The sequence below is a fragment of the Alligator sinensis genome, unplaced genomic scaffold, assembly GCF_000455745.1.
Source record: "Alligator sinensis unplaced genomic scaffold, ASM45574v1 scaffold573_1, whole genome shotgun sequence".
NCBI classification, from domain to species: domain Eukaryota; kingdom Metazoa; phylum Chordata; order Crocodylia; family Alligatoridae; genus Alligator; species Alligator sinensis.
In genome coordinates, this window is record NW_005841877.1 from 3,787,056 (window position 1) to 3,808,818 (window position 21,763).

A 21,763-nucleotide genomic window follows, 5' to 3' on the forward strand; every position below is an offset into this window, starting at 1 on the left:
GGCAGCTCCCCCACCACTTTGAATTCCCTATAGACTTGGATGGTTTTAGTCTCTGCTTCAACTTGACCAGAGGAATGATTTAAACCTGGTTCTTTCACATCCCATGTGATAGCTGGTATCACCTCCTTTTTGCTGTGTTTTGTGGAAGGCATATCTGATTTTGTGTAAGACCCAGTCCAGCAATTACTGAAATGGACCCTGCCATGAAATAGAAAGGGGAAAGTTTGTTTGAGAAGTTCAGTGGGACTCAGTTGCTGAGCATCTCAGTAAGGTCAGGATGTGGGTAGTTGTTCATACTCCCAGATGCAGACACACTGGCTAAGTGCAGACAGTCAAAAAGCTCAAGGCTGAAATCAGTTCTGGTTTTGCAGGTTAATCTAAGCTGCAGATCTTAAACTGAGAAATAACTTGACAGACGTTCACTTTTGATTTGGGGAAACACAGCGACATGCCTGCAGTGGCTCAGGCCAGAAGCTGTGGGGGCACTAGAGCACTGCTCTCTGGCATGTAGCTAGCATGGGCTGTGTGTTCACTTCCTCTTTCTGCTGCCTTTGAGGTTTCTGGGATTTACAGTCCAAAATCAGAGAAGTGGGACTCTGCAGGGTTGCTCATCACTTCCTCTTCCTGCTTCCAGGTACATCTGGGCTTTGCAGTCCACAGTGGCAACCAGCAGTAACTTTCAGTAAGTTTAGCAGGGCAGGGAAGCTCTGCACTCAGGGGAAGTGGGGTTTAACCCCCCTCCCTGGCCCCAGACTCCAGCTGGGGTTTGCCTGGGGGAGGGAGGGAGGGAGGGGAGGTAGGCAGTCCCTGCCTCTCTTCCCCTCCCCGCAACCCTTCTTTGCTGGAACAGACAGGACAGCCCAGCCTGGGGTTAAACAGTGCTGAGATGCTGGGGAACTCTGATGTAACTTAAACCAGGAAGGGATCTGGGACAGAAGTTTCATAAACCAGATTGACCCAAATCAGTTAAACCTGGTCGAATGTAGTATATCAGACTTAAACCAGTTTCAGCCATTTGCTATATTATGTGCATTGAACTTCCCTTCTATTACAGTTTTAAACCAGTTTTTGATTACTTAAACTGGTTTATGTGTAACTTCTGTCCCTAGCTACTGGGTACACACACCGAGATGCAGCATTTTAGGGGTCTTGGGGACTGTTTCAGAAACTGAGGGTCTTGGGCACTTCCAGCGTTAGGCAGTATCTGAGCAGAAGTTTTGAAGATCTGAACGGCTGAAGTGCTGTATGGAAGGGCTGTTATGTACATCTATTCAGCACTTGTGAGGCCTCGCCTAGAGTACTGCATCCAGTTTTGGGTCCACATTTAAAGAAGGATGTGAACAGTTTGGAAAGAGCAACGAAAAGGATTTGGGATCTGGGAAGCATGACTTATGAGAAAAGACTGAAAGAGCTATGGCTGTTTAGTAGGGCTGTGTGAAATGGCTGCATTTCATTTCAGTTTTGAATTTGGCCATTTTGGTAGGCAATGATTCGTTTCCATATTTCGGACCACTGTGCTGTTTCAATTAAGCCAAATCTGTTTCAGAGTTTCAACACTCTTTTGGTAATTCGGCCATAGGTTATAATGGGAAATCACTGAAATGCCTATAACTATGTCATTTCTTGCCTGATTAAGATGAAAATTTCAGGGATGGTAGCTCCTGCTGAGGCCACGAAGTCTGCCAGGTTTCAAGGAGATAGGTTTAGGGTTTTTTGTGAAACTGCACCACAAACTGTTCAAAGCAAAACTCGTGTTGTGTGTGTGTTAAGGTGTGGCAGGATGAAAACAGCCAGCATGGTAGCCCCTTGCTGAGGCCACGAAGCCTGCTAGGTTTCATGGAGAGGTGCAAGGGTTTCTGGGAAACTGCACCTGAAACTGTTCAAAGCAAAACTTGTGAAATATAAATATATGACATCAACCTCTTCTCCTTTGTCCAGGTTGCATTAGTAGGAATGTTGCCTGCAGATCAAGGAAAGTGATTATTCCCCTCTTTTTGATGCCGGTGAGGCCACATCTGTAGTACTGTATCCAGTTTTGGGCCCCCCACTATGAAAAGGACGTGGGCAAATTGGAGAGAGTTCAGTGGAGGGCAATAAAAATGGTTAGTGGGCTTATGAGGAGAGGCTGAAAGAACTGGGCTTGCTTAGTCTGGAGAAGAAAAGACTTGAGTCAGGGATTTAATAGCATCCTTCAACTACCTGCAGGGTAGTTCCAAAGAGGATGTAGCTGGACTGTTCTCAGTCTTAGCAGATGCCAGAACAAGGAGCAATGGTCTCAAGTTGCAGCAAGGGAAGTTTAGGTTAGATCTTAGGAAGAATTTTCTCGCGAGGAGGGTAGTAAAACACTGGAACACGTTACCCAGAGAGTTTGTGGACTCTCCATTCTTGGAGGTTTTGAAGACCTGGCTAGGCATGGTCTAATTGGGGATGGTCCTGCCTTGAGCAGGGGATTGGACTAGATGACCTCCTGAGGGTCCCTTCCAACCCTAATTTTCTATGATTCTATGACTGGACCAATAATGAAGAAATACTAAAAGAATTAAAACTTTTACTAGGATCAATCAAATAGTCTTATTCTAAATCAAAGCAGGGTCACAATCAGTATTGCAATACAATATTTCATATTGCAGCTAAATAATTTTACAAGCAATATTTTAGCTATGAGGAGAAGATTTGGTGGTCTGTCATTCTAAACCAGTTTTCAAATTTAATTTTGAAAATTGTTGACCTTTTTGGCCCCAGTGCTACAAACACTCAAACCTGCCCTTGACTTGAGGCCATTGAATAGTTGCAGTTGTAATCAGTGGGACTGTTCACATGCTTCAAGTTAAGCATATTTGTTAAGGGTATTGTGGATTGTGTCCTGATGTTGCTAAACTGGTAAAGGTCTCTTTAAGGAATAGAAGATGGGGGGTGGGGGGAGGTATCTGTATATGCTTTTCTTTGATGAATAAGAAAGGCATGGCAGGAGGTGTTTCTTGAGGGGTTTTTTTTGTCATCTTTGGGGTTCAGTCCTGCTTACTTTGGAATGTTCTATGAACAAGCAGAGAACTAGTTGTAGTGCTGCATTGCAGCTACCAAAGAAGTAAAACTGGATTGATAGAAAGTGTGTGCAGTATGAATTGCTAAACACCTATTCAGCTTAAATAGTTCTTTATTAAGGATTCATCACTTTACCCATTATTTAAACTTGAAAGAGTTCCAACTAATCCAAGAAAGACTGCCATCAAAAAAGGGATAACAAGACTTGACATTACCAGTATACCTAAATTGTAAATCTAATGAAACAGAGAGCTCTTTCAAGCCTTGGTAAACACACAATCCAAAACACAAACCAAAAAGCCCAAACTTTTTTATCTCTATAAGTCACCTTTAAGATAATATAAAGTTGAACTATAAAGGCATAATAAGGTCCTAGTAAAGACTGAAACACTGTCCTTATTTTAGGTTGTTAAAATGCCAAGTTAATGCTTATAGGCTATATTAACCTATCCAGCTGGCATATTACTTATTATAAATTGCATAGCTAAAAACAACACAGTGTCTGGAATGCTAATACAGAAAAATACAAATCAAACTTGGTCCAATACACAACACAGTCTCCCCAACAGAATGGAACAAAATATAGCAAATATGTTCTACCGAGTCTTGTTTACCTTTCTTGTTAATGCCATATTGTTTTTAAATAACAGTTGAAAGTACTTTTGCACTTTTTTATACTGGATGATTCATATGATTGATAAGGGAAAACGGAGCCTTTTCATTTTTAGATCATCAGTTCAGATCTTGCTCCAGCCTGCAGGCTGGCCTCCAGTAGCACGGCTAGAAGAGTTGGTGATTTCATTTAACATTCCAGACATGTGACCACATCATGGTTGGGCAATCTTTGTAGTTATGGCAGGCTGGCACGTTCTAAACTGGTGGAAGTTTTCATTGTTGTTTTTCTTTTTTGCGGTAAATGGGAACTTTGTATTCTAGGTCTGACAATTTTGTGCCGTGTGTGTGTGTGTGTGTGTGTGTGTGTGTGTGTGTGTGTGTGTGTGTGTGTGTGTGTGGGGTCAAAAAATGTCCTATTACAGAATGGTCCTTAATCATGGTTTTCAAAATTGTTTGCAGCTTAGGGTTGGCCCAGATCTGGCAGTAGCATAGTTTTCTCCCTCCCCTTGAAGGAACAGTAAGCTTTGTTCTGCTGCCACAAATGCAGGATGGCCCAAACCTCCCTACAAAATGAGCTATGCTCAACTGATTGATTTTTAAACTTAAACTTCTTTTGACATTTTTGCTGCAGCAAAGTTGGGTCTTTGGTTTCTTGCTCTCCCTTCTGAGGAACAGCAGTATCCACAGCTCCAATAAAGGACAAATGTAGTGGGTAAGGTGACTGAAAGGTACAAGAAGTCTACATCTGCACCGCCTCTTCCATCTAATCCTTGGACAGGGATCATAGCCTTTTTGGTGTCCCGTCTCCATGGCTCCCTAGAGCAGCCATGCTGATGTAGAGCACATTCAGTCTTTCACCTTGGAGCAGCAATGGAGCCAAATAATGGGAGGCAAATGGTTTTGACAGAGGTGCCCTGATATATCAGTCCATATTAGATCAGCACCAGTAAAAGGAAAATTGACATTATTAGTGATTGGCTTTTTTTGGCCAGTTGTAGCTGATAATGTCACCAATAAATGCCGCATGCATGCAGCTGCAATATGCATGTGGCCAGGAATGTAGCCTGGCAGCATGAAGAGCCATATCCGGTGGGAAGTCTGTGGTGGGGATCGGGACACAGATCAAGGCCCCCATGGTGAGGGAAGGAGTGGGGCTGGGGCAGGGCAGGTGTGCTGCCCAGCCGGGGTGGGGCAGAGCGTGGCACATGATGGAGCTACAAGCGGCTTCTCTGGAGAGCGCGGGGGGATGGGGGTGGAGGGGAGGTGTCTCCCCACTGCTGCACGTACCACCAGAGGCATGTGCCCCCTGGATTTGCATACAGGCCAAGGGTGGGTTGCCTACTCCAGGCTTGGGGCCAGGGGCTGCGCTGGCTTCTTCCCAGCAGGGGCCTGGGCCATTACTGCACTGGGGCAGGCCAGAGTAGGGTGGCTACAGGGTAGGTTATGGCCACTCCAAAATTCCCTGTAGCCACCCAACCCAGCCCCGCCCCCCCTCTGGGAAGAGGCCAACACAGCCCCTGGCCCCAAGCTCACAGTGGGCAGCCCGCCCTCACCCCACACACAATTCCCAGGGGGCACATACCCGCCTCATGCCTCCCCTGGGGGTGTGTGCAGTGGTGGGGAGCTACTTCATCCACACACACCTTCCCCCCTCCTCCCCCCCCGACTTAGTGGTCGGACACTGCTTTCCATGCTGCCGTGCTGCATAGCAGCAATCGGATAGTTATTGGCCAACATGGCTGTTTAATCGGGCATTGGTATTGACCAAAAAGAAATCTTTATCAGTGCACCCCTAGATTTTGATTAAGCAGATGTCACCAACTGTTTCCCTTGCCCCCTCTACTTACTGCCATAGGGAACAGCATCCCAAAAGGAGCCGTTGTATAGCACCACTGAAGAGCAAAGGGAGCTGCATCAAGAGGCACTACTCTTAATGCCAGGATCTCCTGCTTTGCCACCCTCCCTGATGTTCCCAGCACTGATGGACCTCCTCTAAATTGTGAGGAAACCAACATTTAACATGAATAAACTTCAGTCCACTCTAGCAGCCAACACGATGTAGCTTTTCTCATTGGGGACACGTAGGGGGTGCCGTGGCCACCTGCGGGAGCTTGCCATGCCCCTCCCCCCCCCCCCCCCCCCCAGCCTCTGGGGGCATGTGGAGTTCATGGCTTTTCCTTTGCATTTTACATAGATCTGAAAGGAGCTTATCTGTCCTCTGCTATTATCCTATCTCCCAGAAAATTCCTTTGATTCATCTGTGGATGACTGTACTTCTACTACTGGCAGTTTTCTTTTTGGAGATAGTCACTGCAGCCAGTGTATTTACATGAGTGCTGGTGGAGAGGTATATCTCAGTCAGGAAAGGGTCTATCCCACATAGGAGGACCCAGTGTACAGAGTCAAAACTGTACAGGTGTCTGCCAGTCTAGATCCTGGAAGAACACACAGTGCTAGTCTAATCAGTCATATACCGTAGATTCATATATAAGCCAACTAGCACAAAGTGTTCTATTATGAGAAACAGGAGAAACATGTATACTGCAGAGGTCAGCAACCCCTGGCCCACACGTGCCAGAGCATGGCACATGAGGCCATTTTGCTGGGCAAGTTGCAAGCAGCCCAGGCTCTGGGCAGCTACTACCGGCTATGAACCCTGGACTGCTTGCAGCATGTGACGGGGAGACTTCAAGCCCTGCTGTGAGCAACCCAGGCTCCATGGCAGGCAGCACCTGCCCAGAGCTTGGGCCAGATGTGGCAGGTAGCCAGGAGGCTGCAACCGATGCACCGGGGTCTGGAGTCCCATCCCAGTTCCATGGCTGGCAGCAGCTTTGTGTGTGGTTCGGGGCACATGGTGGGGAAGGGGCTGGGGCAGTGCAACCCCAGACCTTCCCCCACTGTCTGCCTGGAGGTGCACATGCTCCCGCCATCAGCAACAAGCCAGGCTGGGGCTCTGCAGAACTTGATACAATGGCTTGCAGCCTCCTGGCCACCCACCACAGCCGGCCCAGGCTCTGGGCAAGTCCCTGCTGCCTGGCACAGCCCAGGCTGCTAGTAGCAGGTGGTAGGGAGGCCACAAGCAGCTGCACCAGGGTCTGTGGAGCCCAGCCCAGCTTGTTGCTGGCAGCAAGTGCACATGAGCAGCTGGGTGGATGGTGGGGGTGGGACTGGTGCTAGAGTTGCACTGCCCCAGACCACTTCCCTGCCATGTACCCCAAGGTGTGTGTGCAGCCACTGCCAGCCATGGAGCTGGGCTGGGGCTCCGGACCCTGGTGCAGGTGTTTGCAGTCTGCCCGCTGCCTGCTGCAAACAGCCTGGACTCCATGGCCAGCGGAGGCTGCATGCATGCCTTAGGCCACACAGCATGGAAGGAGCTGGAGCAACGCAACTCTGGCTCTGGCCCATCCCCCGCTGCCTGTCTGCAGGTGTGTGCGCACCTGCTGCCAGCAAGGTTGTGGTCCCTTGCAGCTCCCCCACCGTCTGTCCCTGGTATGCCAAGTTGAGGCATGGATCATGGTTGGGGTATTTTTGGCACTCTGGCCAAAAACGTTGCCAACCTCTGGTGTAATGGATGTCGAAATGCCATCAGTCTGCTAATGCGTACTCACTTCTATGAATTATATACACACCAAAGTATACTGCAGGCGACAATAGAACTTCTCCCTAATGCTTTTTCAAACACTAGCTTAAATTGTTCAGAGTGATTTAGTAATTTTGTATGCCTCATTGAAACACCTCACTTTTCAGAGGGACTTTCTGAAAATACCCTAACTTGGGGCCTCCAGAATCTTTAATAACTTCTTGCAAATATCATTGTTTGAAGTGGTATCAAGATGTTTTAAACTATATATAGGCCATATAAAGGACAGCCAATTTAAGACTTTGACACAACTAGCCTTAACCGATGCCTGCGTGATAAGTTGTGATGCATATTTCTGGAGAATCTAAAAAATAAATAAATAAATAAATGGGTTCATGATAGACTATACTTTAGACACATGCACATAAAGTCAATAGAAAGACTTGTGAATAAATTTTAAGCATGTACTTCAGTGTTTGCAAGATATGGTCCTTTATTAGTTGAAAATGGGATATGGCTCCAGCATATCTAAGGATAGTATTTATGTACCTTTTAAAATTACTGAAATTGAATTATGAATGAACCCCCAAAGTGAACTGTTGCAGCTGGTCTTGCAGTATTCGTATATGCTGTAGCATGACAGTATTTTTTTTCTTTTTTGTTGGCTGAGATAAAGTGGGAGAGCAGGTCCAATGGGCCAACAGTCTTCTGTAGTTCCTTTCATTTATCTTGATATCCTGCTCTCACTTTCAGTATTCAGCTGTATTGAGGCCTGAAGATGATTTGTGGCATTTACTTGGCATTATAATACAGTTTAGACTAAATAAACTTCAGTGGTGGTGCTTGTGGCAGAGCACCTTTGGTGCCTGCCACTTTAAGGGCTGAGACCTAGCAGCAGAACAGCCTGCAGGTGGCTGCACTCCCCAATCAGGAGTCACAAGGCTGGCAGATGACTACCTGATTTGGGAAGAGGGCTCAGCTACTGGCAATAAGAGCAGGCCTGAGCAGGGGAGTCAGCAATTTGCTGGTTGCAGCCATGGAAAGAACACCACATGGCTGGAGCTGCTCCTCACAAAATCCTTGGAAGTAATGGTAGGAGCTATGGGGATGACAGGAGGCTCCTGGTCCTGGAGCATGATGGAAAACTACACCCTGCTGGGGTAGGATGGCATGGTGGGTCTGCCCATGGTTGGGCAATCCCCATGGAATGCCAGGCCATTTGCCTCCCCAGTGAAAGGCAAGTAAGGGGTGCCTTATAGTCCCAGCCCCCGCATCCCGGTGGGTAACCCAGAGTAGGGACAGGCAGTGAGGCCAGGCACATCTTTGGACACCTGAGCCCACGGGGTGTAAGACCCATGAGATCCCAGTAAGGGCGGGGTGCGGATTTGGCCCCAGTGAAGAGGCAGAAGAGTGGCCCCAGCAAGGGGGCGGAGGAGTCGCCTGGAGTTTAGACCACACTGAGTAGGGCTGCAAGGGCAGCCTGAAGGGCTGCACAGTTCCGTGCAGGGCAGGGTTGCAGAGGTGACCTGAAGGACTGTGTACAGGCCAGCCCCATGAGTAGCTAGTTGAGTGAGTCCCAGTGAGGGGGCATGAATTTGGCTGGATAGGGGAGGTCCCCTGCTGGATGTTATCTCTGAGGCATGGGACATGGTATAGGGGAGGTTGGAGCCGTGTATAATACCCTAGGCATTACAGCACTTAATGGGCAGCCTCCCACATTCAGCATCTAGTTTTAGTATGACAAGTCGTGGCAGTCAAGACAGGGCAGACTGCCCTAGACAGGCAGGCAAACAGGTTGACCATGAGACTGGCCTCTTGACAGCCCCCTGTCACAGTGCTTCTACCCAAAGTGGTAGATTAATGGTTGTGGACTTCAGAATTTGTAATATTGTAATTAATAGTTTTTATTCATAATATGTGTTATTTTCAACTTGTCTTTAATGAAGAATGAAGTATTGTAGAGGGGGGAAGTCATTTTGACAAGGTAGTCAATTGCATTAAAATCTGCAGAGGTCTCTCGTAATATTTGGTGCTGTAATATGAAAAATTATATTTATCATTAAACACTGTCCTGTAATATTTATTACAATAGTGTCAAAGGACCACAATCAGGATTTGGAGCCTTGTTGTGATAGGTGGTATATCAGTCCTTGTCTGAAGTACTTAGAGCTAAGTCAAGTAACACTTGGAGGGTTGGAGTGTAGGAAATTACAAGCAAATAAACTTTATTGATCTCTAAGCCATCACTACTCACTACTGATTCAATTCAATAAGTAGTAAGTCTAAAAAAAATGGAACTCACTGAATATTTACTTGTTCCAACAATCAACCCTTTATTTGTGTGGCCTCTGAACTGGACATAAATGAGAAAATGATTGAGTTTATTTTGCAATTGGAGTATGCCTATTTCAGTAACAGTTCTACATAAACATTCAGAGTGATTTGAAGTCCACTGCACATAGTTGTACCCTAATCTTAATTATTCTGCAGCAAATCAAAATGGTAATCTTAATATTAAGAGACCATTATTGTCTTTCAGCTCATGAATCTGTAGGGTTTTTGACTGTCATTATTTTCTTGCACTAGCGTTGTGAGTAATAAACAAACTGCCATCCAGGCATAAAGAAGAAAAGTTCACAACTTTTAACTGCTGTTTTGCTGCTAGGTTTGATTCTGTTGCACATAATTGGGCCTTGATGTTACAGAAATTTGCATACATTAATAACTTTACATGCTTAAGCGTTCACAAGATGAGGAGCTGAGGTAGCAGTTGGATGACCTGGGAATAAAAAAATTACGTATGCACCAGAATCCTCATAAAGGACCAAATGTGGGACATGTGTGGTCTATTTTATACTTCTTTCCAGATAATTTTCAAACCTTTATAACCTTCATCAAATTTACTTCTGAAGGTCATGCCCCTTTTCTCTTCAGAAAAAGCAGAGCTCTTAATGGCTTTTTTTTTTTTGTCCTCTGATGAGAAAATCCTGTTGTATCAGTCAAAACATCTCTTTATTCGGTTGGCATATTCTGAAGAGAAAAGTCATTTAAGTATTATTGTTTTTGCTGCTGAATACCACTTATTTCTTTCTCCATGATACTAAAACTAATTTTTAAGGTTGCAACTGGTTCTCTCCTTGGTTTCTATTGTTGCTTTTCCATTATAACATCTTTGCTGCATTTTCCTTATTTTAGAGGCTTTCTTTTTCTTTTTTTTCTTTTTTTTTAAGCTTTAGGCAAAATTACCTACCATTTTCTGTCATATAACCTAGCTATAAAATCCACAGACATACATGCACAGCAAGTGACCATCTTGTGTTTCACTAATCTGTGCTCATAGCATTCTTAAACACACAATCTGTCAACATGCAGGGAAATTTCTCCTGGTGCTTCATTCAATTTTATATCTCCTCTTTGAAGTAGGAGAACGAAGTATTTCTTTTTTGTTATTATTTAAACAAATGTTCAATAGTGCAAGGCCTTTTCATAAACGAGTTGATGTTTTGTTATACTAATACTTCACTTGTTCAGGGAGGATCTTCAAGTACTATATAGGTATCAATGAATGTGAACTCTTTCAAAATATCATGTGACTTAATCCACATATTCCTAAATTCTGAACAAAATCAGCAGTAACAGGAACTTGTGATTCTTGATGATTGACTGCTGTAGAGTTCTGCATAACTGCCAAAATCGGTCAAAATTGCCTCAGTTCCAGGCTCTTCCTGCTTGGCAAAGCATGGAGAAGTGGCAGGAGCAGGAACTTGCTGTATGCTTGAGAAGAAAACGTGTTTACTGGCCTCTCTGAGAATCTTTCCTTTGCAACCAAAGCACTAGAAATGATTGGGTTTTTTTCCTTTTAATGCAAGATTAGCTTTTTGCAGAAATGCTTTCAGTATCCTTATGCTCACTAAGGAAAACAGTTTGTTTGTTAATCTAAGGATGATATTAAATTCCTGATAGTAGATTATGAACTGTGAATTTGTATGGGCACCAGGTGCTCTGTTAGAGAAGAAATTTACTATGACTATTCCAATAATCTCTTTAGGAAAAATGAAAGTGCATCCTAAAGACCGTCTGCGCTCAAATCTCACTGTGCAGCAATCAAATGCTTGTGGTGATTGGGACAAATAACTTGCATAAAAGGGCCCAGAGTAAAAGGTAAATCAAGCAGCTTGCCTATGTGCATGGACTGCTTTGTGTTGGCCTCTTTAAAATGCTTGGCTAAGAGTTACAGTAAAATAATCTCAGGTTAGGTTCCCAGGTGAGACAACAGTAACCCTATTTCAAATGGCACTTTTTTATTCTTATATCCTTGTATATAAACCACTAAAAGTGAAGCATTGTCTTTTTTAGATGATATTTAATTTTCCCTACCTGGTGGAGATGGTTTTATTTTAAACAACCTATGATATAAATAAAGGGGAAGGAGAGCATCAAGTTCAAAGAAACCACTTTAAAACCCACATATTGCTCAATATGCTAAGAGGGAATCAAGAAGCCTACTGTAGCTCTGCAAATTTAAAAATCATTAGTATAAGGGTCCATTTGGTGGAAATGAACGCTTACATTTTACATACTGTGCAGCCCTTCAAGCTCCCTAATATAAAATAATCCACCAAATTGTGTTGCATAGATTTGCTGATTGAATGTGGATAAAGGATCAGTCCACAAGATGTTTTATTTTCACAAGATTTAACTTCTGTATTAAATGTAGAGGGTTTTTTTTTAAAGAACACCATGTTTTTAACTCTCATTTGCTTTCCTCTTGAGGGTGTAGTATTTCAGAGGAACCTTTGTACTACTGCACAAATTCATCACGAAGACTGTCCTACTGAAGCTTATTGGCTACTGAACTTCTCAAAAGAGGCATTCAAGAATGTGGTGTCCTTTGTTCGTGTCATACATTACACTGATACAGAGGCCAGAACAGTCAAGCTCCTCAGATTTTTCCCTGCTGTGTCATTCTGTAGCTACTAACTTTTTCATACCCACCCATATATGTCTGTTAGTTTGTTTGAAGTTGATGCCTGACCTTGATTGAAGAGAGTAATTGGAAAGAGGACACTTCTTAATCATTCTTTTGAGCAACATTGTTTCTTAGATATCACATAGATAGTTGTTTCAGCAGTATCAAAGACAGCAAAAGTGTGTTACTTTTTTTTGGTAATGCATTACACCAGTGTGGTCAACCTGTGGCCCACAGGCCAAATCCAGTCTGCAGAGCTATGGCATCTGGCCTGTGGGGCTCCCCACAGGTTGGGATATTTGGTGGTGGGAGGGTGGTGGTAATTAACATTGCCACTGCTTCCCTCATTGCCAAATTTTCAAACCCTGCCTGGGTAGATTGGGTACAGACTGGCCATGGGCTGCTGCCATGGCCATGCGGCCAGATCCGGACCAGATTGGGTCTCCTGCTGCTACTGCATGGCCAGATCAGATTCATTGCTCCTGCTGTAGTTTTTGCTGCTGCTGCACAGCCGGATCAGGGTGGGGTCACTGCCATGTGGCTGGATCAGGCCCCAGCTGCACCCATCCCACAGACCTTCTGCACCTGCCCAACACACTAGATCAGGCCCACAAGTTGGATATGGCTTGCAGATATACCTGACACCACCAATCTAGCCTGCAGGTGAAAAAAAGTTTGGGCACCACTGCTATGCACTATTGACCATTGGTGTAATGATGTAGCTGGGTGCGTGGGGCAGTGGCCAGGTGCAGACTAGCTTTTAGCTGCTACCATGCCATTCAGCAGCAGCCATTCTGTTCACCCCTTCATCTTGCACGGTGGGCACTCACTTGAGCTCAGCCAGCTCTAAAAGGGTTAACTATTGCAGTGTAGACAAACCTTGAGTATAAGACAGAGGCAATAGATGAATTAATACAGAAGAATGTGGGGAGTGTAGGCAGGCGATGAGAGAGAGATTCCATACATAGTATGTGCACTTCAAAGCATTTGTATAAATATGTTTAGACGGTGCAAATAAAGGAAAAGACTTATTCTTTGTCATTTTGATTTGAATATCATTTTGAACAGTTCTTTTTGTCTCTGAGTATATTTTGTCTCTTCCTCCTCCACTCTCAGCCTCAAATGTTGGCATTGCCTGTCCTTTTATTGTTTCATTCCATATTCTTTTGCTGTCTTAGAGCTTCTCTGTACCCCTGTAAGTTTCTGCTTATCATATGATTCACAGCTGGAAACAGTTATTTTTTGGTAGAATTTTAATGTGTCCCTGTCTTGGCTGCTAGTTACACTATTATATATTCTCCTTATTAAATCCTGATGTTATCATATTGAACACTTTAATCTCATCCTACATTACAATGCAGAATTGAAATGTCTTAGTTTTTACTGGAGTATACAATCTTTAAGTCTCTAATGGCATTCTTTCAGTATCCTTCTTTATTTAGCATTGGACTTTGATTATGAAAAATAGAATTCCCACCTATATTTCCTTTCTTGTTTTAGGTCCAAAGATACAATTTTTCTCAGTGTCAGGCCCTCTGCCATTTCAGGGTGGATTCTAATCCCATAGATCTTGAATTTATGAAACTCTGTAATAAAAAGTCACTTGAATAAACTTGAAGCTCTAAAAGACTGAACAAGTTTTTATGGGAGCACAGCTGTTCATGGGCATAAAATATAATGCTTACCCTATTGCAGTTGTGAAACTTTTTTAGAAGACTATGCTTATAAAAGTCAAACTTGCAAAAGTTAGGAAATGCCAAAATTAATGTCTGCACAAATTGATCGATATGCAACCTTAGTTTGGTTCCTTCTGCTAAAAGAGCAGTAATATAACATTATTAATATAATAGGCATGAATTCAGTAAATCCTATAATAGAGTAGTCTCTGTTGCAGCATCCTAACTTTTTTTTTGCCTTTTTCTACCCCAGCTGCACATTTAGCAGTAGTTTTCATCGAAATAAAGTACATTAGGACATGGCTCCTTCCATTGATTTCCCCGCCTCCTCGTATATTTATAGCCTTTCCTGATTCGCTTGTGCTTTCAGTATATCTTGCTTTGTCTCAGCATTTTAAATTTGACTTTTAAAAATATATATATTATAAAGAGTTCTCTGGGTGTCATCACCAAATTTTTGTCTGTCTTTGTGTTGTGCAGCAAGCTGTGTTTCTTACTACTGCTGCCCATATATACAGTTTTGTATCTTTGATGCCATATATTCTCATACATGGCATGCCCCTCCCCCCGGGCTATAATACACACATTGTTTTAGAAAGCTTGAAGAAAATAGATCTTTCAGGTAGAAGCTGGCCACGTCTACACAAGACACTTACTGCGCAGTTGACTAATTAACTGCACAGTAAATGTCACAAGGTCTAAATGTGCACCCCTGTTAGACTTCTCTTCAAGTTCTAACCTGCTGTGGAGTTTTTCATGCACAGCAACACACCTATAGATGCTGCCCTGGCTGGCTGAAGCACAGGATGCTTCAGCATGGGACTAGCTGGCAGGCGGGCTCTGCGGTAAAGCACCCTTGTGCCCCAGCCAGTCACTCTGCAGCACGTAAAGCCCCATCAGAGCAACCAGCCCAGGACTGTTCCGACAGAGTGCCACGTGCTGCGGAGCGGCTGGGTGCAGCATGCGGATGCTTCAGCATAGAGGCTAGCCCTGCAGTGAAGCATCATCATGTTTCAACCAGCCTCTCTGCAGCTTGTAGAGCCCCATCAAAGCAGCCCTGGGCTGGCAGGCTGACCTCCTGTGTTCCCTGCCAGCCCAAGCTGCTTCAACTGGGCTCCATGTGCTGCACACAAATAAACTCCAGAGCAACTTGCTCTGGAGCTTTTTGCTCCCAACACACTTTCAAACAGCATGCCCAGGAACAAAAAAACTCTGGAGCAACAAGCTCCATAGTTTATCCGTGCATATTTAATCACACGTGTTGATGTTCCCACAAAGTACTGGCAACTAGAGGTGAACCTGCTATGTGAGATGGGAACAAAAAGCTGATCTACTGTGACCTACCATATCATCCAGTTGGGAGCTCCCCAGGGGTTTAGAAATTTAGTGTTGGGGGAGCAGGGGCAGAGTTAATCGATGTAGGTCCCAGAGCTGAGACAGTTAATGCTGCCATCACTCCCCTGCCACCAAATGTCTAAACCTGTGGAGATCAATTTTTCGCACATACCATGTGTGCTCCAATTTTCACCAGCTGTTTTTTGCGGGGAAAAGGTGCAGGTCATATGTGAGAACACAATATTACAGGTCCCAGTCAGTGCTATAATTGCCCTGCATGTTGTGTCTGCATGAGTGAATTCTTGCACCTGTTTTCAGCACCATTGGGAGCTGAAACTCTTCTCAAGCTCAGGGTCTGTGTTTATGGATCAAATGCAAAACTGGAGGCCGTAGTGAAATCCTTTGGGACCATTTCATCTGAAGTATGCTGCATACTGTTATAAGTGAAAATGCCAAAGCTGTGAGAAAACACAGATTGGCTAGTTTTGTACAGATTAAACCTCAGTGGGCTCTGTTTTTTAACAAGTTTAATACATTACCTTATAGAGCAGTGGTTCTCAACCTTTTACCCTCAAGGCACCCCTCCATAACTTTTCCTGAACTTAGTGGAACTGCCACTGAGCTACAACCTATCTGGTGCCAGGTGAGGGCAGCAGGGGCAGGACGTCACCCTGCCATGCCCTTTTAACTCTTTTTCCCCTCCTGGTCTGCAGTCTATATGAAGAGCAAGACACAGCCCCTGCCACTGAGGCTCTCGCGTATTGGCTACTGGAGCCACCTGTTCCTGCAGCCCCTTCTGCTGGCCTCGAGAATTCGGGGGGGAGCGGAGCCAGGTTGAAAACATGGCTCCATGGCCTCAAGTCCACCCGCCTGCCTGTCTGTCTGTGACAGCATGCTGCTCAGAGCATGGGGATAGCCAGCATGGGGACTGCCAGGGTAGGGGAAGGGAGAGCTGTGGGAGGGTAGAGTTAGCCAAGGGGTGCTGAGTGGAAGGAGAAGGAGAGCGCTTATCTTCTTGCATAGGGACGAGGCACTTAAGGATCTTGTGGTGCATCAGGACAAATCAGTTGAGAATCACTGTTCTAGGGTGAAAGACTTGACTCATATTTTTATTTAAGACTTTTTTACAGAGTTATAAAGAAGCTTTGTTTCTTGGTAATCAGAGATTAAACTTTTTTCTGTCTGTATTATTGACATTTTTTATTCCTTTTGGGTTATTTGGAGATTAATTGCTTGCACTATTAGTATATTAGTACTCCAAATCTGTAGCTACTTAAAAAAAATAGTATGTATTTAAGCATATGAACTCATTACATTGATTTCTGACCTCAGGCTATAATCTATTTGAGGGTTTAATGGAAATTATAGATTCACGTCCTCTTGAAAGCTCAGATCAAGTGTAATATCTACTTTAAGGCAACTGTTAATGGGGCAAAGTTTCTGCTTAGATTCCTTTTCCTACTTTTTTTGTCTTTAATGCTCAAAAGAGATACAAAACTTTAAAATAATTATTTCTGATTAGTGTTTGATCTATAAACAGAATTTTTATTAGCATGGAGTGGTTCAAGGGGAGAATGTTTTAAAAGGTAGGGCCTCTGCAACCTAAAAATTATAAATGCAATCTTTTTTCTGATTTAGTTATGTTAGCTGTAACATTTGAAACTATTTCCAATATCAGGACTAAGCATTGTCAGATTTGATTAAGCAGTTCCATGTGGCTTCAATACAGGCCCCGCATTTAAATTTTTTAGAGCTTTGCTTAGGCTTCTGAAGTACAACTAATGCACAGAAAAACTTTTTATTGAATCTGGAGCTGTTTGCTGAAAGGAAGTGTCATTGGAAAGAAAGCTGAAACTGATGAAGGTTTAGGGACATATTCTACCTTGGAAATCCTTGACTTCAGAAAGGAGGAAATATAGTTAAAGTACAGAAATGTGCCCCATAGCTTGCTATCTTTCAGGCAGAAGTTTGATGGGTTGTTTTTTTTCAATTGTGCGAGCCAGTGCAGAGTGGTGGAGAAGCCAATGGATTCTTGTTGTAGCTGATTTATTGACCAGTGCCCACCTTTTAATTGGTATACATTAATTAACTCTGAGGACCACAGCAAGTCCCATATTTTGGGACAGGGTTTGGAGTGGTTCTAGTAACTCTTCTGGCTTTGAAGGGAAAATTCTTATAGAACACCTTCGTGCACAGCCCTTTTACTTGGCCTTTTCATTATACTTAGGAACAGGCCTTTCTCATTCAGATCCCTACAGGTCTAAAGTAGCTGCTCTACATTTCACTTATTTACTTAGTAACTTCATTCCCAGAGTCCAAAATTCATTTGGGAACTATTCCATAAGTTCTTTTGGCAAGCATGTGATAACAGATGGAAATATTTTAAGCTCTCATAGCTGTTCAGCGCAACCTGGACCAGACTGGAAACAAGATAAAAAGAGATGATGTCGTGCAGCCTAAGCACAATTGAAACAGATGAGCTGAATTTTTTTAATAACAAGAAGGTACAGAGCACAAGGGGAAATGTCCCAAATATTTCTAGAAAAACTAAATAAATAATTTTAATTCCTTTTTTAAAAACTGCAGAAAACATGCCTGTTCAGCTCTGATATTGGAGCTCCTTTTTTCTGTGTAGCAGTCTGACCTCTTTTACAAGTTAAACAAACTTTGCCCGTGAAATTTGCTAAACTGCCTGATATATTATTTTTGACTACATCTTAGAAGAGTGTACCTATTCCCAGTTCTAAGAGGAAAAATAATAAAGTAGGTCTTTAAAAATAAGTGTAGGGCATGAAAACTAAACAAAAATATTGCACCAACTATTGGAATGTTAATATTGCTTGATAGAAATACAGTAAGCAGTGACTGCCCTAAACACTAGCAGTCATTCCAAATCCCTGCTTTTTGCAAATTGGAAGGTAGCAATACAAGTCAGTCATATGAGATCATTTTTCAGTCCCCAAAAATCTAGGATAGAGGGTTTATTTTACATGAGGGACTTGGAACAAGTAGTAATTTAGATGAGGTGATATTACTGCTAGAAAGGCTGTTGCCATACTTTCTTGTATACCCTGTGTCCCTGAATAAGACATGTACCTTGTTTTTTTGGACAGCAAGGACCAGCAGGACTCTAGAAAAATCTTTTATTTTTCCTACATTCGCCCTTCCAAAAACAAGATGCATGTTTTATTTGGAAGGGTATGTTGTATACTGTATTTTTTTGCTTTTAATTTCTGCAACTGATATTTCTTCTCTAAACAGCATAGCAGTTCAGACATCATATTTAGTATGTGATTTCATTGATCACTCTTTTCCAAAGTTTTTAAAGTTATAACACCTTTGTCACTTATCAGTTTCTCTGTTCAGTTAATTCTTTTGAAAGAAGCCATGTATGTGATATAATTGACTTCTGTATTTTGATCAATGAAGTATTTGGTAGAGATCTTACTGAATTTTACCCCTCACGTAACACCATTCGAAGTTCCTTCCACACGTAAGTTTTAGAAGGCTGAAATGTTTACGATGTAGGTAAAATATGTACTTGTATATAGATTTGTCCAATAGCTTGTATATGTATGCAGATGAAGGACTTTGTTTGCCATAGAATTGTTGTCACCTTCAACACATTGGTAAAGTACAGTAGTTGAATCTACAGGTCCTTTCATGTTCAATACCATTTTTTTTTTGTTCTTTATGCAGGAGCCCTTACCAAAGTAAAGGAAAGTAAGCGGCATGTTGAAGAAGGGAAGATGGAGGTCCAGAAGGCTGAGGGTATTCAAGAACGTTGTAACATTATTTCTTTTGCAACTCTTGCAGAAATTAATCATTTCCACAAAATTCGAGTACGGGACTTTAAATCACAGATGCAACATTTCTTACAACAGCAAATACTTTTTTTCCAAAAAGTGACACAAAAATTAGAAGAAGCGCTTCATAAGTATGACAATGTTTAATTGCTGAACTTTGAATAGTGAACTTTCTTTGGTATGAATATGATTGAAGCAGCAGAGTAAATATCACTGCTGTTGAAGAACTATTGCCAGCTCTTGGTGGTGGTACAAGGATGGTTTTGTGTTCACCTGGAATCCCAGCTGAATCTCTAATTATGTAGGAAGGAAACAGTTAATATGGCTATGTAGTAGAAACAGTACCACACATTGTAACTAAGTATACTGTGTATGCATACACTACCATTGTAACTTTTCTGAAATAATGATTATACTATTTGCCTTATTGCTTTTTGAAGTATGGTATTTTAGTGCATACTTTGTAGACCTCAAAACCCTTTGGGTCTTTAAGGAAGCTGGCTAGATAAAAGCCTGCTTCAGATGCCTTTTGACTCTCCTCCATTTGGATTTCCTAAATTCAAACAATTCTCTGTTTACAGCCTCCTACTAGAGCAGCTATGCGACTTTGTGCCTTTAGACTCTAGGTTTTTTTCCTTTTCTAGCAAGCCACATTTTTATGATTGATTGAATGAACGAAGGGTTAGTGTCTATGACAGAAACTGATTATGAAACCTCATACTGACTGAAAAAAATGAGTTGCCATCCAATTTGCACAGCAACTATTGTCTTATGAAAAATATTGGCTAAAAAAGGAGGATTCAAAATCATGTAATGTTTTCCAAGACCTTAAAATGAAAATTTTATTACATGTACCAGAATCTTAAACACACATGCAAAAATACAGTACCAGTGAATTCCCTTTCTGGATAGGATAACACAGTGAATGGTTTATTCTATAATACATTATTATGAATGGAGAATTGGAAAACTGTCCTAATAAAAGCAGAGCATTGAAATATATTGAGGGGATGCAAATACAGGCTCGCTAGCATTTGTTTGTGCATTATTTCAGTTGGAGAAGATTTGCTCATTGTTTAGCTGTTGGTTCAGTGTGAATGCAAACACGGACCTGCATTGTCAGTTGATTGAATTGAGACTCCACTGTGATTCACTTGTTTACTAAGTCACAAATTTTCAGGGATGTTCCATGGTATAAATGGTTCAAAATCAGTCTTGACTGAACCGACTAGAAAATAAGTATTTGTTATATTTATAACACACAAGTAGAAATTAACAGTTGTCTTTTTTTTAATACAAGGATTTTTGACAAGTCAAGTAGGTGTATATAGACCAAAAGACTGTCTTTAAAACAAAAAACAAAAAAAAAAAAGGAAAGAATAAACGATTCTCTGCTCTAAACCAAGGGAAATAAGTCTAAACTCTATCCTTTTAGCCTATAAGTTTACTGTTCTGTATGCTTCTTATGAAAAAGGGTTTTACTTATCCTCCAAAAAGCCCTCCTGGTAAAAAGAATATTTAACATAACAAAGAGCTACCTTAAACAAAAGCTAGGAAACTGGAAATTAAAAGGGTATAGTAGAGTGAGAACTATTACCCATTTTGTTTACAAATTCATCATTGGATTTATTGGATCATGGCAACTTCTGTAGGTTAAAGAAGCTCTACCACTTCATTTGGGAAGAATAAGCAAACAAGGATTCACTTGCATGGTGGTTAACCAAAGCTATTGCAAGAGCTTGCTGATAGCAGTGCTACTGATATACAGGCAATGAAGTGAAACACAAAATTACCAAAAGAGAAAAAAATCAGTGTTTCCTAAAAGAAAAAGGACAATCAATAAGAAAAGAAACTGTTCACAAACAAACAAACAAAAAAGAATATTGAAACTAATGTAGAGGAAATTAAGTACATGGCAGTTATAATGCTGATTTACCATTCTTAACCTTCAATGTGTCTTACTATAGGTCTTTGAACCATAGCTGATCTTGCTTCCCATATACAGTTTAAGTACTTATAGCAGTGGTGGTAATTAGGTTTGAAATCTCAGCCTTTTCTCCATATTTCTTGGCTTATATTTGGCTAAACCAGCCACAGTTTTAATTGATTTCTTTATCCTAATTATAACAGACAGCAATCAAATTAATTCTACTTGGGACAGTTAAGACCTCTTCAGAATATTTTCTTGATCCAGTTAAAGCATTTTTAGGAGGTTAATTTTATTGAAATGTTCATATGCAAGGGAAAAAAAAATAAGCTGTGATATGTATACCATAAAGCATTATCAGAAAGGTACAGTTTTCTAAAATAAACTGTCATGGCCTTCATCTCAGTTTTCTCATTTGTCTATTTTTGGGGATATTTCGATTTGTTAAATTTGATTCACTAAAGCAAACTTCCAGACTTTCAAAAGTTTCACACCTAGGACCATAGTTTGTGGCTTTGTCCCATTTTTATGATGAACTCTTTCTAATGTATTAGTTGTAGGTAGGCAAGAAATAGAATTTCTTGGAAATAGCTTGGTTAGCTAGGATTTCCTAGGTTTTACTCTTTAAAAAATGATTCCTACATTGGAAAAAGAAAAAGGAAAAATGCACTGAATACTTACTGTGTAATGTGAGAAATCCAAATTGAGTTTAATATAAAATATTCTCTCAGTGAAGAACTAATGTACAGTAAAAGCTGAGTTATCCGGCACCTTACAAGCCGGCATGCTCTGTTAACCGGCATGCCAGCTTGT

At 42.0% G+C, this 21,763-nt stretch overlaps 1 protein-coding gene across 1 annotated transcript in view; it reads left to right on the forward strand.

The window, feature by feature from the left end:
• Positions 1–21,350, forward strand: part of SNX18 (sorting nexin 18) — a gene marked incomplete at its 5' end in the record, with an annotated part of 25,122 nt that extends 3,772 nt beyond the window's left edge. Inside the window, one exon of the mRNA XM_006017288.2 lies at positions 18,917–21,350. Coding sequence (XP_006017350.2) covers positions 18,917–19,170 — 254 coding nt within the window. The remainder of the gene's footprint in view (positions 1–18,916) is intronic.
• Positions 21,351–21,763: the final 413 nt, after the last annotated feature.